Below are 20,266 nucleotides of genomic sequence, written 5' to 3'. Positions count from 1 at the left end.
TCTGCATGCAGCGGCTTTGCAGGGAATATTGATGGTGCTGCTGGGGCTGGGACTCAGGTGTTGAGGCAGGGGTGAGGGGTCTGGGTGGGGAGAAGAAGCTGGCCAGGCTGGAAGGAGAAATGGAGGTGGATGTGTCTGGACAGCAGCAGGTCCTAGGACCTGAGTTTTGGGTGCCCTAAAGCTGAGGGGGTAGGATTCCCTGGTGTCACCGCCCTACATGGGAGCTCAGGGTGGTGGTGCCAGTCCTGAAATGGAGTGTAGCCAATGTCTGAGCATGGTGTGGAGCCGGGAGTGGGGCAACTGGGGGTGTGGTTTGGAGAGGAGGAGTGCCCTCTCCTGAGATCTGAAGGTTGCTGTGGCACTGGAGTGGTCCTTGGCTCTGTTCCACCCACAGCCATGTGGCCACAGCTTTATGTCATTTTGTTATGGGCGATGGGGCTGGAGGGGACTGCGAGGGACATCCCCCCACTGGCTGTCAAGGGTGACTCTACTGAATCCACTCCTGTGATGTACCCAGCCTGTCCTCCCCCAGCTTCACCAGTGATGACCATAATCCCAAATATTCAACTGAGCACCCCTGGAGTGGGGAGGGCATGGAGACGGGCTTGGGAGCCTTGTGGGGAGAAGTACATCTGTGCTGCAGAGGCACCATCTGTTTCTTCCTCTTCCAGCAGCAGCAGCTTCAGACCTTTGAGCTGATGGGTTTTGGGTCTATTTAGAAACCCTCTGTTTTGCTGCTTTATCTTTTTTTGTCAGTCCAGCCCACTGGTTTCATGTGCTGTGACCGATACTTTGACGAGTGGCTGTCAGACCTGTTTGTTCCTAGCCAGCAAGTCCCAGCCAGGACCCCATCCCTCTCCTCTGGGCTGATGGGAGACATCCATGTAACAGGATTGTATGTCTTTCTATGCCCCTCACCAGGACATCTTGCCTCAACAATTAACCGGCTCTGCCTCCTTTCTGTTTCCTCCTGCAGTATTTCTACGAAGGGAATGACATCAGTGACCTGCCCGTCAACTTGTCTGTGGTCTGGAATGGGAACTTTGTCATTGACAACCCCCAGAACATCCAGGGTGAGTGAGGGATGGGACAGGACCTGGCTCAGTGCCCCCTCAGCCTCCAGCCCACCCTGGCTCTGACCATAGTTTGCACGAGTGCTTTGATGGGTTTCTAAATAAGAGGCATTTTCCAAGAGGCTTTGGTAGACACCTTTGGCGTTGAGTCCAGGCTGCTGCTGCCTCCTGCCTGTGGGGGTTTGTCCCACTGGGAGTTGGTGGGAGGGGCAAGAGCAGGTGCCTTTTTCCCCCAGAACCTTTGCCCATGGGTTGGGGAGCCCATGCTAACCCCGCCCTGCTCCTGCCATTGCAGCCCACCTGTACAAGTGCTCGGCGCTGCGGGAGAGCTGCGGGCTGTGCCTCAAGGCCGACCCGCGCTTCGAGTGTGGCTGGTGCGTGTCGGAGCGGCGCTGCTCCCTGCGCCAGCACTGCCTGGCCTACGAGAGCAGCTGGATGCACGCCAGCAGCGGCAACAGCCGCTGCACCGACCCCAAGATCACCAAGGTATGTGGGGACGGGCGGGTGGTGATGCCCCGTGCCGAGGGACTCTGATGGGGGATGGGGATGTGGATGGGGCTCTCCAGTGGCAGCTCACAGCAGCCAGATCTACTCAGTGTTTAGTACTTGAGTGTTTTTTGTCACCACTTTCATTTCCAAGGCTAAAATCCTCTCTCTACCACCCCCATGCAATGGGCTTTCTGGCTCATTTCCAAAATTCCAACCCCTCCTGCACATGACTGAGGGATCCAGGAAAGCTCTAAGTTGCTCCTCCATGTGTTGCCATGTGCACTGGGGCCAGTAGTTCATCATCATCATCCCATTTCCCTGACAGCTTTTATGACCTTTGCTTATAAGATTGTGTATATTAATATTCACATGCCTGTTGGGCTGGGATCCAGGTTCACAAGGAAGGACTGGTGGGTATTTCAGCTGGATACCTTCTGCTTACCCATGCCTGGCCAGGCCTCGATGGTGTTAATTACTGGAGTCTTAGCACAGGATCTGATCTGTTTGGGTTTTAGTGCCTTATCTGATGGAGGCTGGAAATGAGAGTCTTGGCTTTTCCCAGTGCGTGCTGCCTGCCTCTCACACGGATGGGCCCTGCAGTGTGCTGGGTGGCAGCCATGTGGAGAGGGGGGAACAGCCCTGCTGGGCATGCCCCTGCCTGCAAAGAGCCCTGCCTGCAAGAAGTACTGCCTGCAGAGTTGCCTGGGGCTGGTGGAGTGCTGGCAGGGAAGGGATTCATTCCCAGGGAAGTGGGATCGAGCCTCAGAGCCTGCATCCCTACATGGAGGTCTGATGTTGTGTGCAGAGCTGCGGGGCTCCCTGTCAGCTTCCCACCGTGCTCAGGCTGAACTGCCCAAATCTGGACCCCTAGGGATGATGGGAGTGAAGAATGCAGAGGCAGGTCATGGCCAGGGTGGCCTTGCTGTAGGCTGTGCCCTTGTCCTCTTGTGTTCAGGTGACCAGGGCTGCAGGCATCTACACACACACTGCAGCTGATGGTGCCCGGCGTTGGTAACAGCAGTTGGTCCAGAGCTGATGGTAACAGCTCTCCCGCCCTGAATCATTATGAAATTTTACAGTAATTGCAGGTGCAGCAGGAACAGATCTGTTAGCAGGTGGGCTTGACCTTGGCTCTGCTCTGCATTAGTGCCCTGGGAGGTGGCATTTGGTGTGGATGTGCAGGAGCTGTTGGTGTGATGCTCTTCCTGTAGCCTGCCTGTTGCCTGCTGCCTCCCACTCCCCCCATCCCGCATTTGGGCTGTGGGCAGGCTTGCAAATGGTCCAGGGAAAAGCCTAGTGCAGAGAGGGCAGCATGGGCTGATGGGGGAGAGGGGTCTCCTACAGTGGTTTCATGGGGAGCTGGAGCCTGCTTCCTGCCCAGCCCACTAGAGTGCAGGTGTCTTCATGGGTGGTGGGGCTGGGCTGGGAGATGACCACAGTTCTTCACCCTTGGAGTGAGGAATCACTTACCCATTGTTCAGTGGTGGGGACAAGTCCTTTCCAAACCTCTGTGGTGTCTCACCTAGTGCTTGCTATGACCCTCAGAGTGACACCCTTTCCCTTGGGAAGGGGGTACCCCTTGGCCTCAGCACTTTCTGGCCATGCTTTGGCCACTGGAGCTGGGAGCAAGCCAACTGCTTGTACCCGCTGGAGCCGTTCTCTTGTTGATGTAAAAGGACCCTATGAAACCAATTAGGAGAAAAGCAGCAGTGTTTGTTGGGGCCAGGGGTGTGGAGGTGGAGGGGGGAAAGGGGAGGGTTGAGCAGCTACTGCTGTCCTCGGCAGCTCCCCCCTCCCACACACCTTGTTTAGCTGTGACCTCCCTGTGCTGGGCGGCCAACGATGTCATTTCATTCCCGGGCTCCTTCCTCCCCGAACGCGTGGCCCTTGTCAGCTTTGCTGCTGCGGAGGAGGAATCGAACATGCCCGGAGCAGCTTTTAACACTCATTTAGCAGCACCAAACAAACAGCAGCTTCTTGCCAGCTGCCCCGCCTGAGCTTTATTTAAGGAGAAAACCCAACCTGGTGCTGGCTGCAGCTGCTAGAACGAGCTCCAATCCCAGACTTGGGCAGGGGCTGAACAAGGTTTAGGCAAACAGTGGTTCCCCACAGCCCCAGAGGGTTTTGTTGCTGTGTAAATAGTGAGTTGTGACTGCCGTGGTCAGTCACCAGGGCTCAGGCACCAGTCCTAGCTCTGATGCTGGCCTGGGATATGTCCTGCAGGATGCGGGTGTGCAAGGGGACTGGGTGCTCCCATCTGAGTTTGTGTGTGCTGAAGGTGACCAGCCCAATGTGAATCCAGAGGGCAGAAGTTAATCCCAGTGGTGATGGCTGTAGTGGGATTGTGCAGAAACAGCCCCTGGCTCCATGCAGTCCGTGAGGGTTGGGGATGTGGACAGTGTCTGCTGCTGCATGTTTCCCACCCTCAGCTCGTCCGCTTTTCCTTGCTGTGGAGATGATGTTCAGGAGTGAGCCCTTCGCAAGGAGGAGGAGGAGGAGGAGGATCCATCTGGCTCAGGCCCCAGGGTTGCAGCTGCCCAGATTTGCCAAGAATGCAAAGAGCTTACACGTGCTTGGTTGAGGCTTGAGCCTGTCCAGGAGCTGAGCTTAGTGTAGGCAGAGGTGCCTGCCAGTGCTAGAGGGGATCTCAGCCAGGAGAGCAGAGGAGGCCATCACCTGCAACAGAACCATCCCTTCCCCTGGGTCAGGGTGTGATATCTTCCTGGACTGACCCAGCCTGCATTCCTCTCTCCCTCTCCTGCTGCCTGCAGCTGCCTTTTCCCCTGCTGTGTCTTTGTGTCACTGGGGACCCAGCTGCATCCCTGGGCCCACTCGGGGCTAGCAGTCACTGATGTAAAGCTGCCTGTAATTGCCTGGTTGGAGGCAGTGTCCCCACATACCTTGGAACAGAGCCCACACCTCTGTTCATCCCTCATCCTGCCACTGTCTGTCAGGCCACACCTGTCTGCTTTACTGGGCATCATCCTGGTAAATGAGGCGTGGTGCTGTGGTGAGGTCCCCTCCCTTCTCAGCCAGCCTTGGCACAGGGTTTGCCAGTGAAGAGAAAAGCATTTCCCCCCTGCCTGCCATTTCCCCTCTGCAGAGACCTGGTGGAGATGCTTTCTCCTTTGAGGACATCTTGAACATGGGAATCTCATCCCTGGGCATCTGGGACCTGGCCAAAAGCCAGGCACATCCAGGTGCTTCCTTGCTGGTTCAGCTGGAGCCATGGCTGATGCTGCCCTGTCTCCTTCAACTCCGTGTCCTTGTCACCTGGGAGATGGCTATGTCTGCATCAGGGTGTCCACATCCCAGCCCTCTACTTGGACACCTCTCATATCTCCTGACTTGTTCCTGGGGGGATTTTGTGGATACAGCTGTCACTGGGGAGGTCTTTCCCTCTCTGTGTGCAACTTACATATGTGCTGGCATTTCTCATCACCTGTCTGCTCCTTGCTGCTTGTAGCACACACCCTGCAGCTGCCTGGGCTGCAGCCTGCCTGAGTGAGGTGTCCCTGTGGCTCTGCATCCTTGTGACAGGCCATGCTCTCTCCTAGTTGTTCCCTGAGACCGGCCCTAGACAAGGCGGGACCCGTCTGACCATCACTGGCGAGAACTTGGGCCTGAAGTTTGAAGATGTTCGCTGGGGTGTCCGAGTGGGCAAAGTGGTGTGCATCCCCATTGAGAGCGAGTACATCAGCGCTGAGCAGTAAGTGCTGGCGAGGGGTGGGTGTGCTCCAAGTCACCTCAGCAGGTCAGGGACAGCAGTGATGATGTTCAAATGCTGCCCACGGCTGCAAAAGACGTAGAGCTGACTGGGCTGGACTGGGAGGGAATTATCTGCTGGTTATGGTTGCTCTGGGAGAAGCCCAAAGGCTTTGGGGAAGCTTCTCTGAGGGCTGGCAGTGTCAACTGCCACCACCTTTGTTTCTCATGGAGCTGCTGGCACCTGAGACCTTTGCTTGGCACAGGGAGTGTCTTGGTGCCAGGACACTGAGAGTTTCTTACCTTCATCTTTTAGGATTGTGTGTGAAATCGGAGATGCCAGCCTGAGCAAGGTTCATGAGGCACGGGTGGAAGTGTGCATCCGTGACTGCACGCCCAGCTACCGGGCCATATCCCCCAAGACCTTCACCTTTGTGGTAAGCCCTGTGCTGGGGAAGGGTCTGTCACCTTGAGAGGGAGGTGATGCTGGGTGGTTTTGGGTGGTTTTCTGGCTGAGTTGGAAAATTTGCCGTCATTTTCGTGCAGGGCAGGCAGGGATTCTCTGGTCAGTCATTGAGTCATGATGATTGAATTTCTCCAAGGCTGCCTCTGCTCTGCCTCCCCACTGTCCTTCTGGCACTGCCAGGCCTTAGTACTGTGCTGGGCTGCTGTCCCACAGGTCCCTCTCCTCTGTGGCCTGGTCACCCGGTTGAAGCTGCCTGGGGATGTGGGTTTCGGTTCCCAGCCTGTCTGACTCCAGGGATGCTCTTTTCCTTTGACAGACACCCACTTTCTCCCGTGTTGTCCCAGCCCGGGGTCCTCTCTCTGGTGGCACCTGGATTGCCATCGAAGGCACCCACCTCAATGCCGGCAGCAATGTCTCCGTGACCATCGGGGGACGGCCCTGTGCTTTTTCATGGTGAGGGGCACAGAGGGTGGTGGAGGATGGGCAACAGGCACCTTCAAAGGCACTGGGACCCCCAGACAGAGCAGCAGCCAGAAGGAAGGAAGCCAGGAGGAACCACGGGAGCCATACCCCCAGGGTAGCCAAAGGTGTCTCCTCTTGAAACCTCTGTGTGTCAGAGGCTGCAGGAAGAGCCCTAAGAACAGAGATTTTTCTCTAAAAGCACAAAGCCCTGAGGCATGAAGTGGATAATTTTTAGATTAGGGATGATAATGGAGCGGCTCTTTAAATATTTTCCTGCGGTAATTACTGGTTATCAGCCCTAATCGCTGCTGTTTGCAGCCGCCGCACGATGGGAACGCTCAGGAGCTGCTCAGTCTTTCCCGGCTGCCTTTTGTTTCATTTCTTGGATTTTTGTTTTTTCTTTTTTTTTCCTCCTTTCTCTCTTCACACCCCCCCCCAGCTGTTTCAGAAGGGGAGAGGGGCTGGGGCAGGGGGCCCCTGGCTGCCCTGGGCTCCCTCCTGCCCAGGCACTGACATGTTGTGCATTTCTGCCCCAGGAGAAGCGCTCGCGAGATCCGGTGCAGGACCCCCCCAGGGCACACCCCCGGCGGCTCCCCCATCCTCATCAACATCAACCGGGCAGAGCTGAGCAACCCAGAGGTGAAGTACAACTACACAGAGGACCCCACCATCCAGAAGATTGATCCTGAATGGAGCATCAACAGGTGAATTGCAAGCAGCTCGTGGGATGCATAGGGGACTGTTTCCCACATGGATTTCCTGCTCCTGATGGGCACATCTCAGTGCTGTGATAGCTGCCAGGCTGCACTCCAGAGATGTGGCAAGAGGAGTGTGAGCAATGGCTTGGCACCAGGGCCCTTCTAACTCCTGGCCTACAGTGCTCAGCCTGGCAGGGGGCAAGAGCAGAGAGTGCTTTGGATCTGCTTAATTTCAGCTTGACATTTGGCAGCGGCAAATAAAATTAAAATATTTCCCATCAGGGGATTTTTTGAAATGTTTACATATTTTTCTAAAAGGTTTGAATTGGCTGGAGAGGAGGCGAAGGAATCCATTAAGAGCAAATGCCAAGGGAAACCTTCCCCAGGCTGTTGATGAGGAGCGAGCTCCCCAGAGGCATGGCTGAGGTCTCCAGGACCACAGGGCTTTCAACACCAAGCCATGGAGAAAACCCGGCAGAGTTCAGCCTGTCCTGTCACCCGCTGCCTCTGTGGTGGAGAAAGGGTGGCAGAGAGGAGCTTGTACTTTTTGAGATGCTTTCCTGTTGTGAAAGCTTAGTTCATTCAAGTCTTTAGCTTGGGAGCCATCTTCAGACCCTAAACCTGCACACAGGGTGGGATGTCAGTGTTTATTACCGGGTTTTATATCTCTAGTTGGCCCTTGGGTCAGCTGAAATGATTTGACATTGGTGCATGCCAGGTCCTGCCAGCCATGCAACGAATGGGTGGGATAAGACATTCTTGGGGCATGGTGGCTCACCCAGGCTGGGGCAGATGGGCATCTGGGTGGAGATGATGGCTGCTTCCTTCCTGGCACTGGGGATCCAGTGCCAAGCTTCCTTTCCTAACCCATTTTCTCCATGTCTCTAGTGGTGGGACATTGCTGACTGTGACTGGCACCAACTTGGCCACCATCAAAGAGCCCAGGATCCGGGCCAAGTACTGCAGCTCTGAAAGGGAGAATGTAAGTGGTGCTGGCTGGGGCTGGGGGCAGAGCACAGGAAGGAGGGATGCTGTGTGCAATGCAGGGCAGAAGGTGCATCCTTTGCCCTTAAGGTGTGATGGTGTGGAGAGGCTGAGGTCCGGGGGCTGCTGCCCCAAAGACAGGCACCGATCTCTTATCAGACCCTCCAGCCAGGTGCTGTCAAGAGAGGGTTGAGATCTCATTGTTCAAAACTGGTAGGAGGTTCGTGGGACATCTATATGATATTGACAGAAAGAGGCCATCACCAGTGACATCTCGCCTGCCGCCCCTTGCACATCCATTTCAGACAGGAGTCTGTCTCTGCCCTGGGGTGGGATGTGATACCTGTTGATAGAACAGAACAGGAGATTCCAACTCTAAACCCTGTGTCCAGAGATGCTGCTTGCAAGGGATTCTAGTGGGGTCTGACCCTGACCACCTTGTTGGGAGTGGGTCTGACCTCGTTCCGTGCCTCCTGCAGAACTGCACCGTCTACAATGACACCACCATGGTGTGCTATGCTCCCTCCATTGACAACCCCGTGCGGAGCCCTCCGGAGCTCGGCGACCGCCCGGATGAGATTGGCTTTGTCATGGATAATGTCCAGGCCCTGCTGATCATCAACACCACCAATTTCGTCTACTACCCAGACCCTGTCTTTGAGCCACTCAGCCCCACAGGGATGCTGGAGCTGAAGCCCAGCTCTCCCCTCATCCTCAAGGTAAAGAGTCTGCACCTGGGAGCAGAAGTAGGGACATGTCCCTCTGTGGAGGTGGCCTTTTTTCTCTCCTGGAGCAAAGATTTTGCCGTGTGTTGGGTTTTTTTAAACATTCTCCATTGCATGAGAACTGACAGTCTCATTCCTTGTTCCCTCAAAGGGCAGGAACCTGCTCCCGCCGGCCGCTGGTAACTCCCGCCTCAACTACACGGTGCTGATTGGAGACACTCCCTGCACCCTCACGGTCTCCGAGACACAGCTCCTCTGCGAGTCCCCCAACCTCACTGGCCAACACAAAGTCACAGTAAGTGCTGACACTGGTGCCTCGGCTCCTCGTGTCTCCTGTGTCTCAGAATTTCAGTCTTTATCCCAGCATCTTTTACCCTGCTGTGTGCTCATCCTTGAATAAGGACCAGATAGTAGGTGTATGTGCAGGAGCATCCTCAGGAGTCATCTTCCTGCTCCCTAGGCATCTCTCTTCCTAATTACATGTTTGGTAGGACCAAATACATTGTCACCCCCCCTGCACACTCAGCTTGGTGTTCCTGTGCCCTGGCTGTCTCTGGGTGCAAGGCAGGGGGGATTCCCACCTCTCCCCTGCAGTGCTGGCACACGCTGTAAGGCAGGCTCCTTTGTTTGTGGGGTTGTAGTGCAGCAGTGCTCACACTCCAGGACTCTGCCGTGTTAAAAGGGACCCAGCACAGTCCTCCCCAGGCTCCCCATCTGTGGGGGAACTCGCTTTACATCCCATCTGTTACTGTAATGTTGTCTGAATGAGACATCAAACTCTCTGCCTGCTCCACGTGCACTGCCAGCATGTGTGCTGCGTGCCTTTAAAGCGCCTCGCGCTGCTCCGGCCCTGCCCCTGCCATGCCTGCATTTTTCCACCTCCTTTGTGCCATGGGCTGGGAGTCACGCCCCAGTTTCCAGCATGGTGGGCACAGCAGGGAGGGATACCTGTGGCACATATTCCCTGACAGCAGGTCCATTTTTTCCCCCACCGTGGTGCAGATCAAGGCTGGAGGGTTCGAGTTCTCCCCGGGGACGCTGCAGATCTACTCAGACAGCCTGCTCACCCTGCCCGCCATCATTGGCATCGGTGGCGGCGGTGGCCTGCTCCTCCTCATCATCATCATCGTACTCATCGCCTACAAGCGCAAGTCCCGGGATGCTGACCGGACCCTGAAACGCCTCCAGCTGCAGATGGACAACCTGGAGTCCCGGGTGGCCCTGGAGTGCAAAGAGGGTGAGAGATTCCTGTGCCATCAGTATGGGGGTCTTGGGGGGTTTCTTACTGCTCCAAGGCTTAGTGTGCTCCTACCTTTTCCCTGCTGCCTTTCAGAGAGGGAATGGAAATGAGAAAAGCTGCTTTGTTAGTGGAAGTGAACTCATTTTAGGGGGGATTTGAGGATTTTTCCAGTTAAGAAGTTATTTTCCATTTCTCCAAGTGGGAGAAAACAGAGCAAGGAGGGTAGCAAAGGCTTCCTGTGAATGGGCAGTGGATCTCTCATTATGTGACAGACAGATGCTGTGAAATTGGACAGAATTCCTTGTATGATACTGCTGATAAAACCTAATTGCCCATTATCCCCCTGAGCTGGCTCCAGAGGCCCCGACCCTGCCAGCCACAGCCACAACCAGCCTGGATGCTCCGAATGAAGCAGGCACCGAAAACAAGATAATAAAAAGGGGAAAGAAAGACAAACCCTTTGCTCCCCCAAGTCCCCATCCCTTCACATGCCTGCGGATGGCACTGGTGACAGGGAGAGGGGAGGGAGCTGGTAGAGGGGATGGTGTCTTGTCTTCCACAGCTGGCAGATAAAAGGATCTGCTTTTAATTAAAAGGCACAATCTCTTCCCTGCCTTTTCTCTTTTCTAGTCCCGCTAGTTACAGATAAGATAGCACGCCTTTCAAGCTGACGGTTTGTTTTTTCTCATCAGGCTGACGAGCCTGCAGTCCTCTGCCTGGCTTTCAGCTCCCTTTAAAGTACTGTTAATTTGATTTTTCTGAGGGTTTTCTACCCCCACCCCAACCCTCTTCCCTGGTGCATCTCCAGGACTCTTCTCCCATCAGCTTTTCCCTGTAGGTGCAATTAAAGGTTCAGGACCCCCCTGGATCACGTTCCCCCTGGAGTCACAGCTGCCTCTGCTGGGATCGGGAGGTTCCGGGGTGGGTGTGTTCAAGCTCTTCTCTCAAGTAGTATTTAGGTCAAAAAGAAATGAGGACAATCTTGTGATTTAGGCTAATGTTTTCCCCAAGAAGCTCTGTTTTTGTTCAAGCCTTTCTGTTCCCCCCTTCCCCCACCATCCCTGGGAGTCTGCAAGTGCTGGGCAGGGGGGGATTTGAGCCCCCTGGGACCTGGCAGTTCTGTTCCCAAATCTGCCACTTGATTTATTCTGGGAATGTCATCCCCACACTCTGCAGCTCAATTTCTCCATCTGTGAGATGGGGACAGCAATCACAGCCTGCCAGGAAGAGGAATGCTGAGAATATTCACACCTTGGGGGGGTCCACCCGTGGGGTGCTGGGGGTGTGGTGAGGGGCTGAGTGCCAATGCTGCGTGCTGAGACTCCAGGATGTGTTGTTTAATTCTGCTTTTCTCACCCCAGCCTTTGCTGAGCTGCAGACAGACATCAACGAGCTGACCAACGACCTGGATGGGGCTGGCATCCCCTTTCTGGATTACCGCACCTACGCCATGCGTGTTCTCTTCCCGGGGATAGAAGACCACCCCGTGCTGAAGGAGATGGAGGTGTGGGTCTGTCTGTCTGTCTCTGTAGTGTTTCACATTGGGGATGTGCCTCTGCACAGTCCCCTGCATGAGTCCCTGTGCCCCAGGGCTGGAGAGATGCTTTGGTTGGATGCTGGCCCGGTGCGGTGCGTCTTTCCGCGTGGCAGCCGGCACGGATGTGGACCGGCTGCCAAATGGTTACTGCGCTCTCTGACATTAATATCAATATTTATATTAATATCATTGCTGCTGTCATTTTCTACAGCACTTGCTTTATTCAATTGGGTTTGTTTGATGCCTGACCGGTCGCTCATTTTTAGCAGGGTTGTCTGACATCGCCTGCTTGCTTGGCTCCATTTCCTCGTGCAGAACCCATTCTTGGCATCCTTCCTCTGCTCCCCAAACCAGCTCCTTCTCCTCTCCTGGCCTCTGCACCTCTGTATAATTTAGTGCATGCAATTGCACAGCAATTGCTTCTCATGTGCTAGGCTGCTGAGGCCACTCTTGGTTAGAGGAAGGAGGGGGGTGACCTTCGCTTCCCCTCACTGCTGACCCAGCACAGTAATTAATGTCGACGTGGGCTTCACAATGTATTTAGGAGAAGTAATTGGCCCTGGTGCAAGATGCATGGTCACTAATTACAACACAACAAGCTCTTACCAACTGCAAGTGCACGTGCTGGTGTTGTACACCAGCATGGCTACGGCATGGGCCCTGGCCTTCGGCCTGCTCTGTTTCCCCAGTCCCTAATCCCAGCTCTGGAGGGTGGTGGGGACCCTGTTTCCATGGATTTCCCCTTGCAGCTCAGGTTTCCGGATACTCAGAACCAAAGCAGGCGTGTAGATCTCCCTGGGGCACAGTCCTTCCTGTCTGTGCAGATGCCTGGCTCTCCTCTCACCTCTGCTCTTGTTCTTAAAGATTTTCCCTAAAGAGGGAAAGTGGAAAGGGTATCAAGAAGGGTATCAGAGGAGGAATTTTGCATTTGCTGTGTCAGGCTGGGTGGACTTCGTCCACTTCCAGCTCCTAACTCAAAACATCCTGCTTGAGAACACACCAGCTCTGCCTGGCCTGGGAAGCAAGGGGTTAAATTTGCGAAGGGGGAAAAAAAATCCCCAAAAGAGATTAAATAAAGCAACTACAGTTGTGTAAGCTTCATCTAATTTAATCAGGTTTGCTTTTATTTGTCTCTTTACTCAGAGTGTAACATTAGCTGTTGCAAGTGACGGAAGGAAGCGGTGCTTGCTCACGCACACGCTAATCCACAGTGAGCACCGGTACCAGCTCCCTTCCTCTGCAGGGTTTAGGGGCAGGCTGGTTGCTTTGTGAGAATTTAAGCCTGATTAAATATTTAATTCAGTATTGTTCATTTATTTATTTCTGCTAATGATCAGCAAGTTGAACATGGGGGCTTAGAATTGACAAGGACTTGGTGGGAAACAGGGTTTTTGTCCAGCAGGAAAAAGTGTTTTAGAGAGGGAAGTTACAACTGCGAGGAATTTCACTGAACTGAAGAGCACCAATCCAAAGTTTTGATTGAAGTGAAATGATTTGATGTGTCAAAACTCTGTTCTTCATTTTGAGTTGGTGTTTTGAAATGAAAAGTGTTGTTTTATCTCCAAATACCGACAAGAAGCAAAATTTTATGCTCATTCCCCCAGTCAGGAAGACAAGGGGCGGAATTAAAGAAAAATGGATATTTTACCACAGGAAGGCTTTTATTCAGAGGAAACTATCTTGTCTAATGGGAAAACGGAGTATAGTAAAAATATTCATTTCTGGTAACGAATGTGGTCAGGGCTGGCCAGAGCTGGGCTGCTGATGGCAATGCAGGTGTGAAAGTATCCCAGCCCAATCCCTGCTGGGTCCTACGTGGCCAAGTATGGCCAGAAATACACCTTCAAATGTCTCATGAGTAAAGGAACTGTTTCAGGGTGTGTCTGCAGTGGGACAGAGCCAGATTTCTGCTATTATTTCCCTATCTGAAATCCATCCCCCCAAACCAGGTGGGTTTGCTGCTGGTGGAGCTCAGGGTTGTGGCTTTATTTGCTTTCTGTGTAATACCCAAAGCACATGTTGCAGTGACTTGGGCGGGAATTGAGCTGCTTGTTAGCTGAAATTGAAAATTATAATTTGTGTGTGTGCTTGGGAGAGAAGGAGTGTTTGTTTATGGGAGGGAAATGTGTTTATGTGTCTGCATACAAGTGGGAGAGAGTCTTTGTATGGAAGGGTGTGTCTATATAGACATATATATACATTGATGCCCTGAGAGTGTGTTAATCTGATGCTGGGATTTTACAAACTAGATAACACTTCTGGGGGAGCTGAGACTGATTACCAAAGGGGAAGCTTGGTAGCAGGGAGAGACCAAGTCCAGCTGCTTCTTGACCCTTTTTCATCATTTCTTCTTGTGGGATTGAGAGTGAATTCAGGATGGTTCAGTCCAGCCACCTTCTCGTCAGCCTCCCCATCATGCCTGTCTCTCAGCTTTGCTCTATCCTTGCAGGTCCAGGCCAATGTGGAGAAGTCCTTGACCCTCTTTGGTCAGCTCCTGAACAAGAAGCACTTCTTGCTGACCTTCATCCGCACTCTGGAGGCCCAGCGGAGCTTCTCCATGCGGGACCGTGGCAACGTGGCCTCGCTCATCATGACAGCGCTGCAGGGCGAGATGGAGTATGCCACAGGGGTGCTGAAACAGCTCCTCTCCGACCTGATTGAGAAGAACTTGGAGAGCAAGAACCACCCCAAGCTGCTCTTGCGGAGGTGAGTGCTCCCCTGAGGGGCTGGAGCTGGGGGACAGTGCCCAGGCACTTCTGAGTGCAGTGACATGAGCTGGTGTCCTTTGGGGATGCCGTCAGAGATGGCTTTGGTGTTGGCTGTGGCAGTGAGAGAACTGTCTTTGGTCAAGCATTTCCTTGCTTGTCTGTCTGCAAGCATGAGAGGGATGTAGGACCACCTGGCCCCAGCCAGCTCAGGAGGCACCTGTGGGATGTTTTCACTCCAGTTTGGCCTGTGTGGGCTCATGTTTCCTGGGAAGGAGAGAACAAGGTGCTCGCCAGCTGTGCAGGCTGTTGCAGGGAGGGTACATGCTGGTGTCAGGCACTCTGGCGTGTTGCTGTAGGTCACCTGGAGAAGGGAAGGTGAGCAGGTGGTCCCCCCCATCTCTTGGCATGTGGGGCAGCGCTTGCCTTGCCTGGTGACTGCATGGGTGCCTCTGTGGGCTGGCAGCAGACAGGAGTCCTCCTTTCCCCACTCCCTCCTTGGGGCTTACCTGCCTTGCCGGGCACATGAGGGTTTTCCTGGGAAAGTCACTCAGATCTCTGCAAGCCGGGAGTCTCGCCGGGGCTGGGAGAAGTGCAAGCAGGAGGCAGCCTGCCAAGCCCTGCTGTGAGTCTGCCTGCCCCATCAATATTTAACGATAGCTCTGAGCTCTCCTTCATCACGGGCTGATGAATATTGAAAGATACACCAAGTCCTGAACAAAAACTATTAATAAGCTCCACTGGTTCAGCTCGAGGCTGTCCGTGCCATCTTCTCCCTTTGCACACCATGCGGTGCCTCCCCATCTCCACCTCCAGCAGCCTGGAGCCACCAGCCTTTGGCAGAGATGCAGGGATGGCTGACAGGCACAGGGCTGGCATGTCAACAGAAAGGCTCAAGAAACCCAGAGCATCTTTCAAACATCAACTGATGTTCATGGCATGGCCAGACTGGACAACGCCTGCCAGGTTTTGTGTGGATGGCCCTGGGGAAGCACCTGGAGAAGACTCAGATGTGAGCTGGTCCCAGTTACATCTGTGTTGCCCATCTCGTTAGGCACATTGCTTTCTTACTCTCTCTGCTTCATTTATCGCGTTACAAGAGTGCCCTTAATGTCTCGAAGCATCTCATTAGCAGCGTGTCAGAGGGGATGTGTCGTGCAGACCTGTGGCTGTCCGGGAGTGGGATGGATCTTGGAGGTGCCAACTGCTGTTCCCCATCCCTCTCCCCTGACTGCATTCTTAGGCTCTTCCCTCCCGATCATCCCTCCATAACACCAGGTTTCACTGAAATATTTAGAATGCATTTCCAGCTCCTGAAGTAAATCAATAAAATATAAATAAAAGGCATCATGAGGAGGCCGGCAGCAGCAGTGGCTAAGCCATGGCAGCGGCACAGGGGCAGAGCCCAGCCTGTCCAAAGACTGTCAGTCCCCAGCCACAGTGCTTGAGAGCCATTGCAGTTAGGACAGGGATAAGACCCCCTGGCCAGCACCTTGCTTGTGCCTCCCTGAGTGATATTTAACAAAGAGAAACTGTTCTTGAAGCCACAAATGGTAAAGAGGGCTGTGCTTCTCTATCTGTTTGATTAGCCCTGCTGTTGGGTGTGAGAGTGTGCTTACTGCCCAGGACAACTGGATTAGCATTGATCTAACTGGGGAGAGCTGTTATTTATTTATTTGGTTGTTGGATAATCCCCCCATTGCTGTGGCATCTGGCTCTATCCTCTATGGATAAAGACAAACATCCGCCAGAGCCTGAGTGGTGGCACTTCAGATAAGCGTTACGGGCTTGTCAGGTCCTTTCTAGGGCCAGGGAGGATGTCTCCTGAATAGCTGCAGTCCACTCCTCCCTTGGCTTTCTCTCCACATCCCTTTCCTGGTGTTCCCCATGGTGGATTTTTCTTTCCTGGTGGGGGCATGAAGCCTTCCCTTCCCTGAAGGCTCAGGTAATGCCATCCTCAAATGCTTTAAGGAGGGCTGTGCTATTCCAGGGAGGGCAAAAAGGGCTAAGCCCCATTAGCACAAGAGAAAACCTTGGAAGGGGCCATATGACACTGAGTCATCTTGAATGAAGTCTGGGAAAGTAGATTTCCTGCCCCAGCCATCTGTTCTTTGGAAACTGCTCCTGGCCCATCTGCAGGGCATGGCATTGCCATTGGGCAGTGCATGGAATTGGGCAGTGGGACTCCTCCTGATGGCTCTAACATTTTGGTTCCTTCTGGATTTTGTTTCTTGAGTGAGCCATTTGTATTTGTTTCCCTGATGCAAGAGGAATGCAGCCACGTCCCTGAGGTTATTAGTATTGCATGTGCTTTCAGGACCGTCTGCATTTGCAAGTGGCTGATCTGATAATTAATGGGTGGATAAGCTGAAGAAGCCTAACTGGAGAGGGTCGAGGGACCGGCTGGCATTTTTACTTTAGAAGGAGTGAAGGCCATGTTAAAAATAATAGACATATTAAGAGGAGTTTTAATCTTAGGGCGGAGAGGTAAGGTGTGGTGCAGAGACAGGCATGTTAAGCTGCCCTTGTAGGGCTGTTCAGTTCACCAGGGTCTGATGGCACCCTCAGCTCCCTCCACGCCTCCATGTCCCTCTCTCTGCTGGTGTGACACATCCTGGCTGCAGTGCCAACACCCCGAGGTTCCCTCACTCTATTCAGACTCACCATGTTTCACACCCATCCTGAGGGATCCTGCTCTCCCTCTTGTGCATGGTCCCCAGCAGGCACAGGCAGCTCCCCTGGACCTTCCCTGCTATGCTGATTTGGAGCACAGTGGCATCTGGGCTTGAACTGTGCTTTAGGAAACTAGGGGCAATGTATAGGTTTTCTCAATGCAGCTTTGGCTGCTTCCTTCAACTGCATATCCAAAAGCTGAGAGGCACAGCTCCATTTTTAAATTCCTTTTGGTGCAAGTGAGTGCACCACTGTACACTTGCAAACTCCTACATCACCCCGCCACTCTGAGGAGACATACAGAAACCATAAACTTCCACCATTCAGACATGGAAGGGTTAAATTCCAAGCCTGGCACAGTGTCTGTGTTCCAAAAGTACGTGGAAAACAGGTTAAGCTTCCAACCACTGCTCTTACTCCCTCCTTCTTTAATCACCTTGTTTTCAGATGAATTAGTAATGGGGATAAGTTTGATCAAAAACATATTTGGGTCAAAGTTTCTGGACCTAAATCTGGTCGTGGCTTTAACCAAGGCCATGTACCAGTGGACTGGTGGTGGTCAATGTCCTCTTGCTCTACTATGAGCCCTGGTCTTTGAGACTTTAGAGATCAAGGGCTGCTTCAGGGGTTGCAGGGAAGTCCCATGTCACCAGTAGTGGTGGCCTGCATCAGGGCAAGGGCAGTACTGAGTGCTCTGCAGGACCAGAAGCTCCCAGGTGGGGAAAGGGGCTTCCAGCTAGATCTGTCTTTGCCTTGGAACCTCAGCTCTTCCTTTAGGTTATGCTTTAACTGCAGAGCGTCAGGTAGGTTTGGGGATGGTGTACCTGGCTTAGGTGCCTCATACAATCCTCCTGTGGAGGGGCCTGCCTGGTTCCAATGGGACATCATAGAAGAAACAAAGTTCATTGAAGTAGGAGGTACCAGGGAGAAGCAGAAAGCTGCTCATCCCCTGGGTGAGACTCCTGGTGGGACAAGGTTGAGCTTGACTTGTTGCAGTTCTCCAAATACACTGGAGACCAATTTGCTTTTCTCTCCTGGGGAGCTGCTGATGGGAAGGCTTTCCACTAGAGCTTGTGCTGTCTGCTTGTGCCCCTGGCTTTGAGCCTCCTGCCTTTCCAGATGAAGCCTTTTAAAGCCAAAAATAATTTAGCTGCAGTCTAAGGGTGGGGTGGCAACAGGTGAGATTAGAGACCCTTAATATTCTCTGCTGATGGCTTTGCTCTCTACCTTCCCTACAGAACGGAGTCAGTGGCAGAGAAGATGCTGACAAATTGGTTCACGTTTCTGCTGTACAAGTTTCTGAAGGTGAGTTGGGGAAGGGATAGCAACCCCGTGTGGACAGGGAGGTGGTTCCTGCCTTGCTGGGCCAGCCAGCTACCCAAAGCCCAGGCTGACATGCTCCTGAGCATTGCTGCTCCCTCCCAGAGCAGAGATTGCTTCCCAGACCTCCTTTCCCATCCTGGTTTTCTGAGATGCGATTCTGGTCTCCTTTTTGGGAAATAGCTGAGATTGGGAAATGAAATCCAGATCAGGATTGCTTAATGCATAGCGGGTTTGAGATTTTAACAATGGTGCCCTGAGGAAAGATAAATCTGAAGCAACTCAGCTGACTCTTGGAGTGGTCCCCATTCCTCTCTTCTTGCCTTTGCTTGTGTAACTCAGGAGGAAAAAGCCCTTAGAGCTGACCCTTCTATAGGCATGGCTGTGATGGGAGGCTGTTTCTGCCTCTCTGAGTCGTAGTTTAATGAGTTGCACTCTTCATGTAACGCCACTGCTTTTCCTTCATCTCTCCAGCACTGAGGTTCTGTGGCAGGGGAATGGTTTCCTGCAGGCATCTCCACTTCTGCTGCTGCTTCCCCTGCCAAAGGTGCCCTGGTGGGGATGGATGCCTTGAGGGGCTTGTTGACAGCCAGGGACAGAGCTCTCCACTGCACCTGCATGAGGCTGCAGAGCCTGTTAGCTTGAATTCACCTGTTTCCCAATTTCATTGGGGTAACAGAAGAGGATGCCCCAGTGTAAGCTCTGTTTTTACCACTGGTGCATCTACCCATATGGAGAATATTAATGCCATCAGCACCAGTGCTTCCACCTGCTAGAGCTGCACCAGTTTCCATGCAGATTACACAGCAGCAGCTCCAGTGCACGGACCCCTGGCTCAGTCCTGCTGCAACTTTGGGATGGCTCTGACGGATGAACGGTGCCCGCGATCCTGCCGCTGGTTTGTCAGGTAGCAGGGCTGTTTCTTGGGATCCTGCCTGGTGTCGGTGCAGTGAGACTGGGTGGCACACAGCCGTTTTTTGTGGGATTTCATCCCTCATTAAGATAAAGAGGATTTGAACCATTTCCAGCCAGGAGATGTGAGCGAGCAGGAGTCTGAGCAGAACTCAAGTGATCGTCAACGAGAGGTGATTTATAATATCACTTACATGCACTTGGCTTTTTGCCTCTGTCGAGGAATACCCTGTATCTATAAAAATCTATCTAGCTTGCCAGGGGTGGGAGAGGAGAAGAGCTGTGCTGGTCATGGGGAGATGTCAAACCTCCCACCACCGCTTTGTGCCAGGGCTTTGCCCAGCAGGGCCCTTGCATCAGCACCGCCCGGTGGGATTGGGTAGAACACTGGCAGAAGGCTCTTTGGGCTCTGTGAACTTGGTGGCACAGGCAGGAGTAGCTCCCCTCAAGGCTCCCTGAAGTGAACAGGGTTATGCTTTGGCTGAGCAAACTGCAGTGCACAGCCTACGAACACCTGCAGCAGTGTTTGGGGACATTGCATTTGTGTGTGTGACCTGACATCCTTTATCTGTCCCTGGCTGGACTGGGCCATGTTCAGAAGCTACTTTGAATCAGCTCGTGCATCACCATTGTCCTGCATCTGTCCTTGTCGCCCTTCAGACAGGCTTCTGGGCACATGACCAGGTGTGGGGCAGGTCTGAGGGTAAGGAGTAGCAAGTGAGAGATGTGGGGATGGTGGGACCAGGGCAATGCCTCTTTATAAAAAAGTCCTTGGCTACACCATGACTTAGGCATGGGAAAGCACCTCCAGTCTCTGGGTGGTAGCAGCAGGAGAAAGGTCTGATCTAGGTGCACCATTACAAGAGAAATATACACAGAGGGCCTGGATGAACTTGCTGGCTGTGAAATTTGTTACGCTGGGATTCATCTCCTTGGGAAGTGGTTGAAACTCCACTGCTTGAGTCACTTGAGTTAAACTGGAAGAGACTTGAGGATGTGCTCATGCCCTCTTCTGGGCTAGTCCCACCAGAGGAGACCCACGAGGCTGTTCTCACCTGTCTCTGGGCAGTGAGGATCACAGGTGGCAGCAAAAGCAGGAGAAGGCCATGGAGTAGATGGAGAGTATCACAGCAGACAGTTTGCCAGCAGGGAAAGTGCCCCAAAGTGCGGTAATTGTGCATGTAAATGAGGCAGACAGCCACGTGCCCAGCTGCCAGATTGGCTCTCAGCAAACCTACCCTGAGCAGGGCAAGATACACTGGGGTGAGGGATGGGCA

The 20,266-nt window shown here is 53.3% G+C and overlaps 1 protein-coding gene across 1 annotated transcript in view; it reads left to right on the top strand.

The window, feature by feature from the left end:
* PLXNA1 (plexin A1) overlaps positions 1-20,266 on the top strand; it is a 116,341-nt gene that overhangs the window by 76,857 nt on the left and 19,218 nt on the right. Inside the window, exons 11-23 of the mRNA XM_042016856.1 lie at positions 977-1,073; positions 1,369-1,559; positions 5,120-5,271; positions 5,584-5,704; positions 6,050-6,186; positions 6,732-6,899; positions 7,782-7,875; positions 8,357-8,596; positions 8,754-8,897; positions 9,605-9,839; positions 11,204-11,346; positions 13,829-14,085; positions 17,996-18,062. Of these exons, the coding sequence (XP_041872790.1) occupies positions 977-1,073; positions 1,369-1,559; positions 5,120-5,271; positions 5,584-5,704; positions 6,050-6,186; positions 6,732-6,899; positions 7,782-7,875; positions 8,357-8,596; positions 8,754-8,897; positions 9,605-9,839; positions 11,204-11,346; positions 13,829-14,085; positions 17,996-18,062 (2,046 nt within the window). The remainder of the gene's footprint in view (positions 1-976; positions 1,074-1,368; positions 1,560-5,119; positions 5,272-5,583; positions 5,705-6,049; positions 6,187-6,731; positions 6,900-7,781; positions 7,876-8,356; positions 8,597-8,753; positions 8,898-9,604; positions 9,840-11,203; positions 11,347-13,828; positions 14,086-17,995; positions 18,063-20,266) is intronic.

Source organism: Corvus kubaryi, unplaced genomic scaffold, assembly GCF_017639235.1.
Source record: "Corvus kubaryi isolate FWS band 111438036 unplaced genomic scaffold, C.kubaryi_AGA036_p1.0 136, whole genome shotgun sequence".
NCBI lineage: Eukaryota > Metazoa > Chordata > Aves > Passeriformes > Corvidae > Corvus > Corvus kubaryi.
The sequence above is the reverse complement of the archived record's forward strand: the minus strand, read 5'-3'. Positions and strand labels throughout refer to the sequence as shown.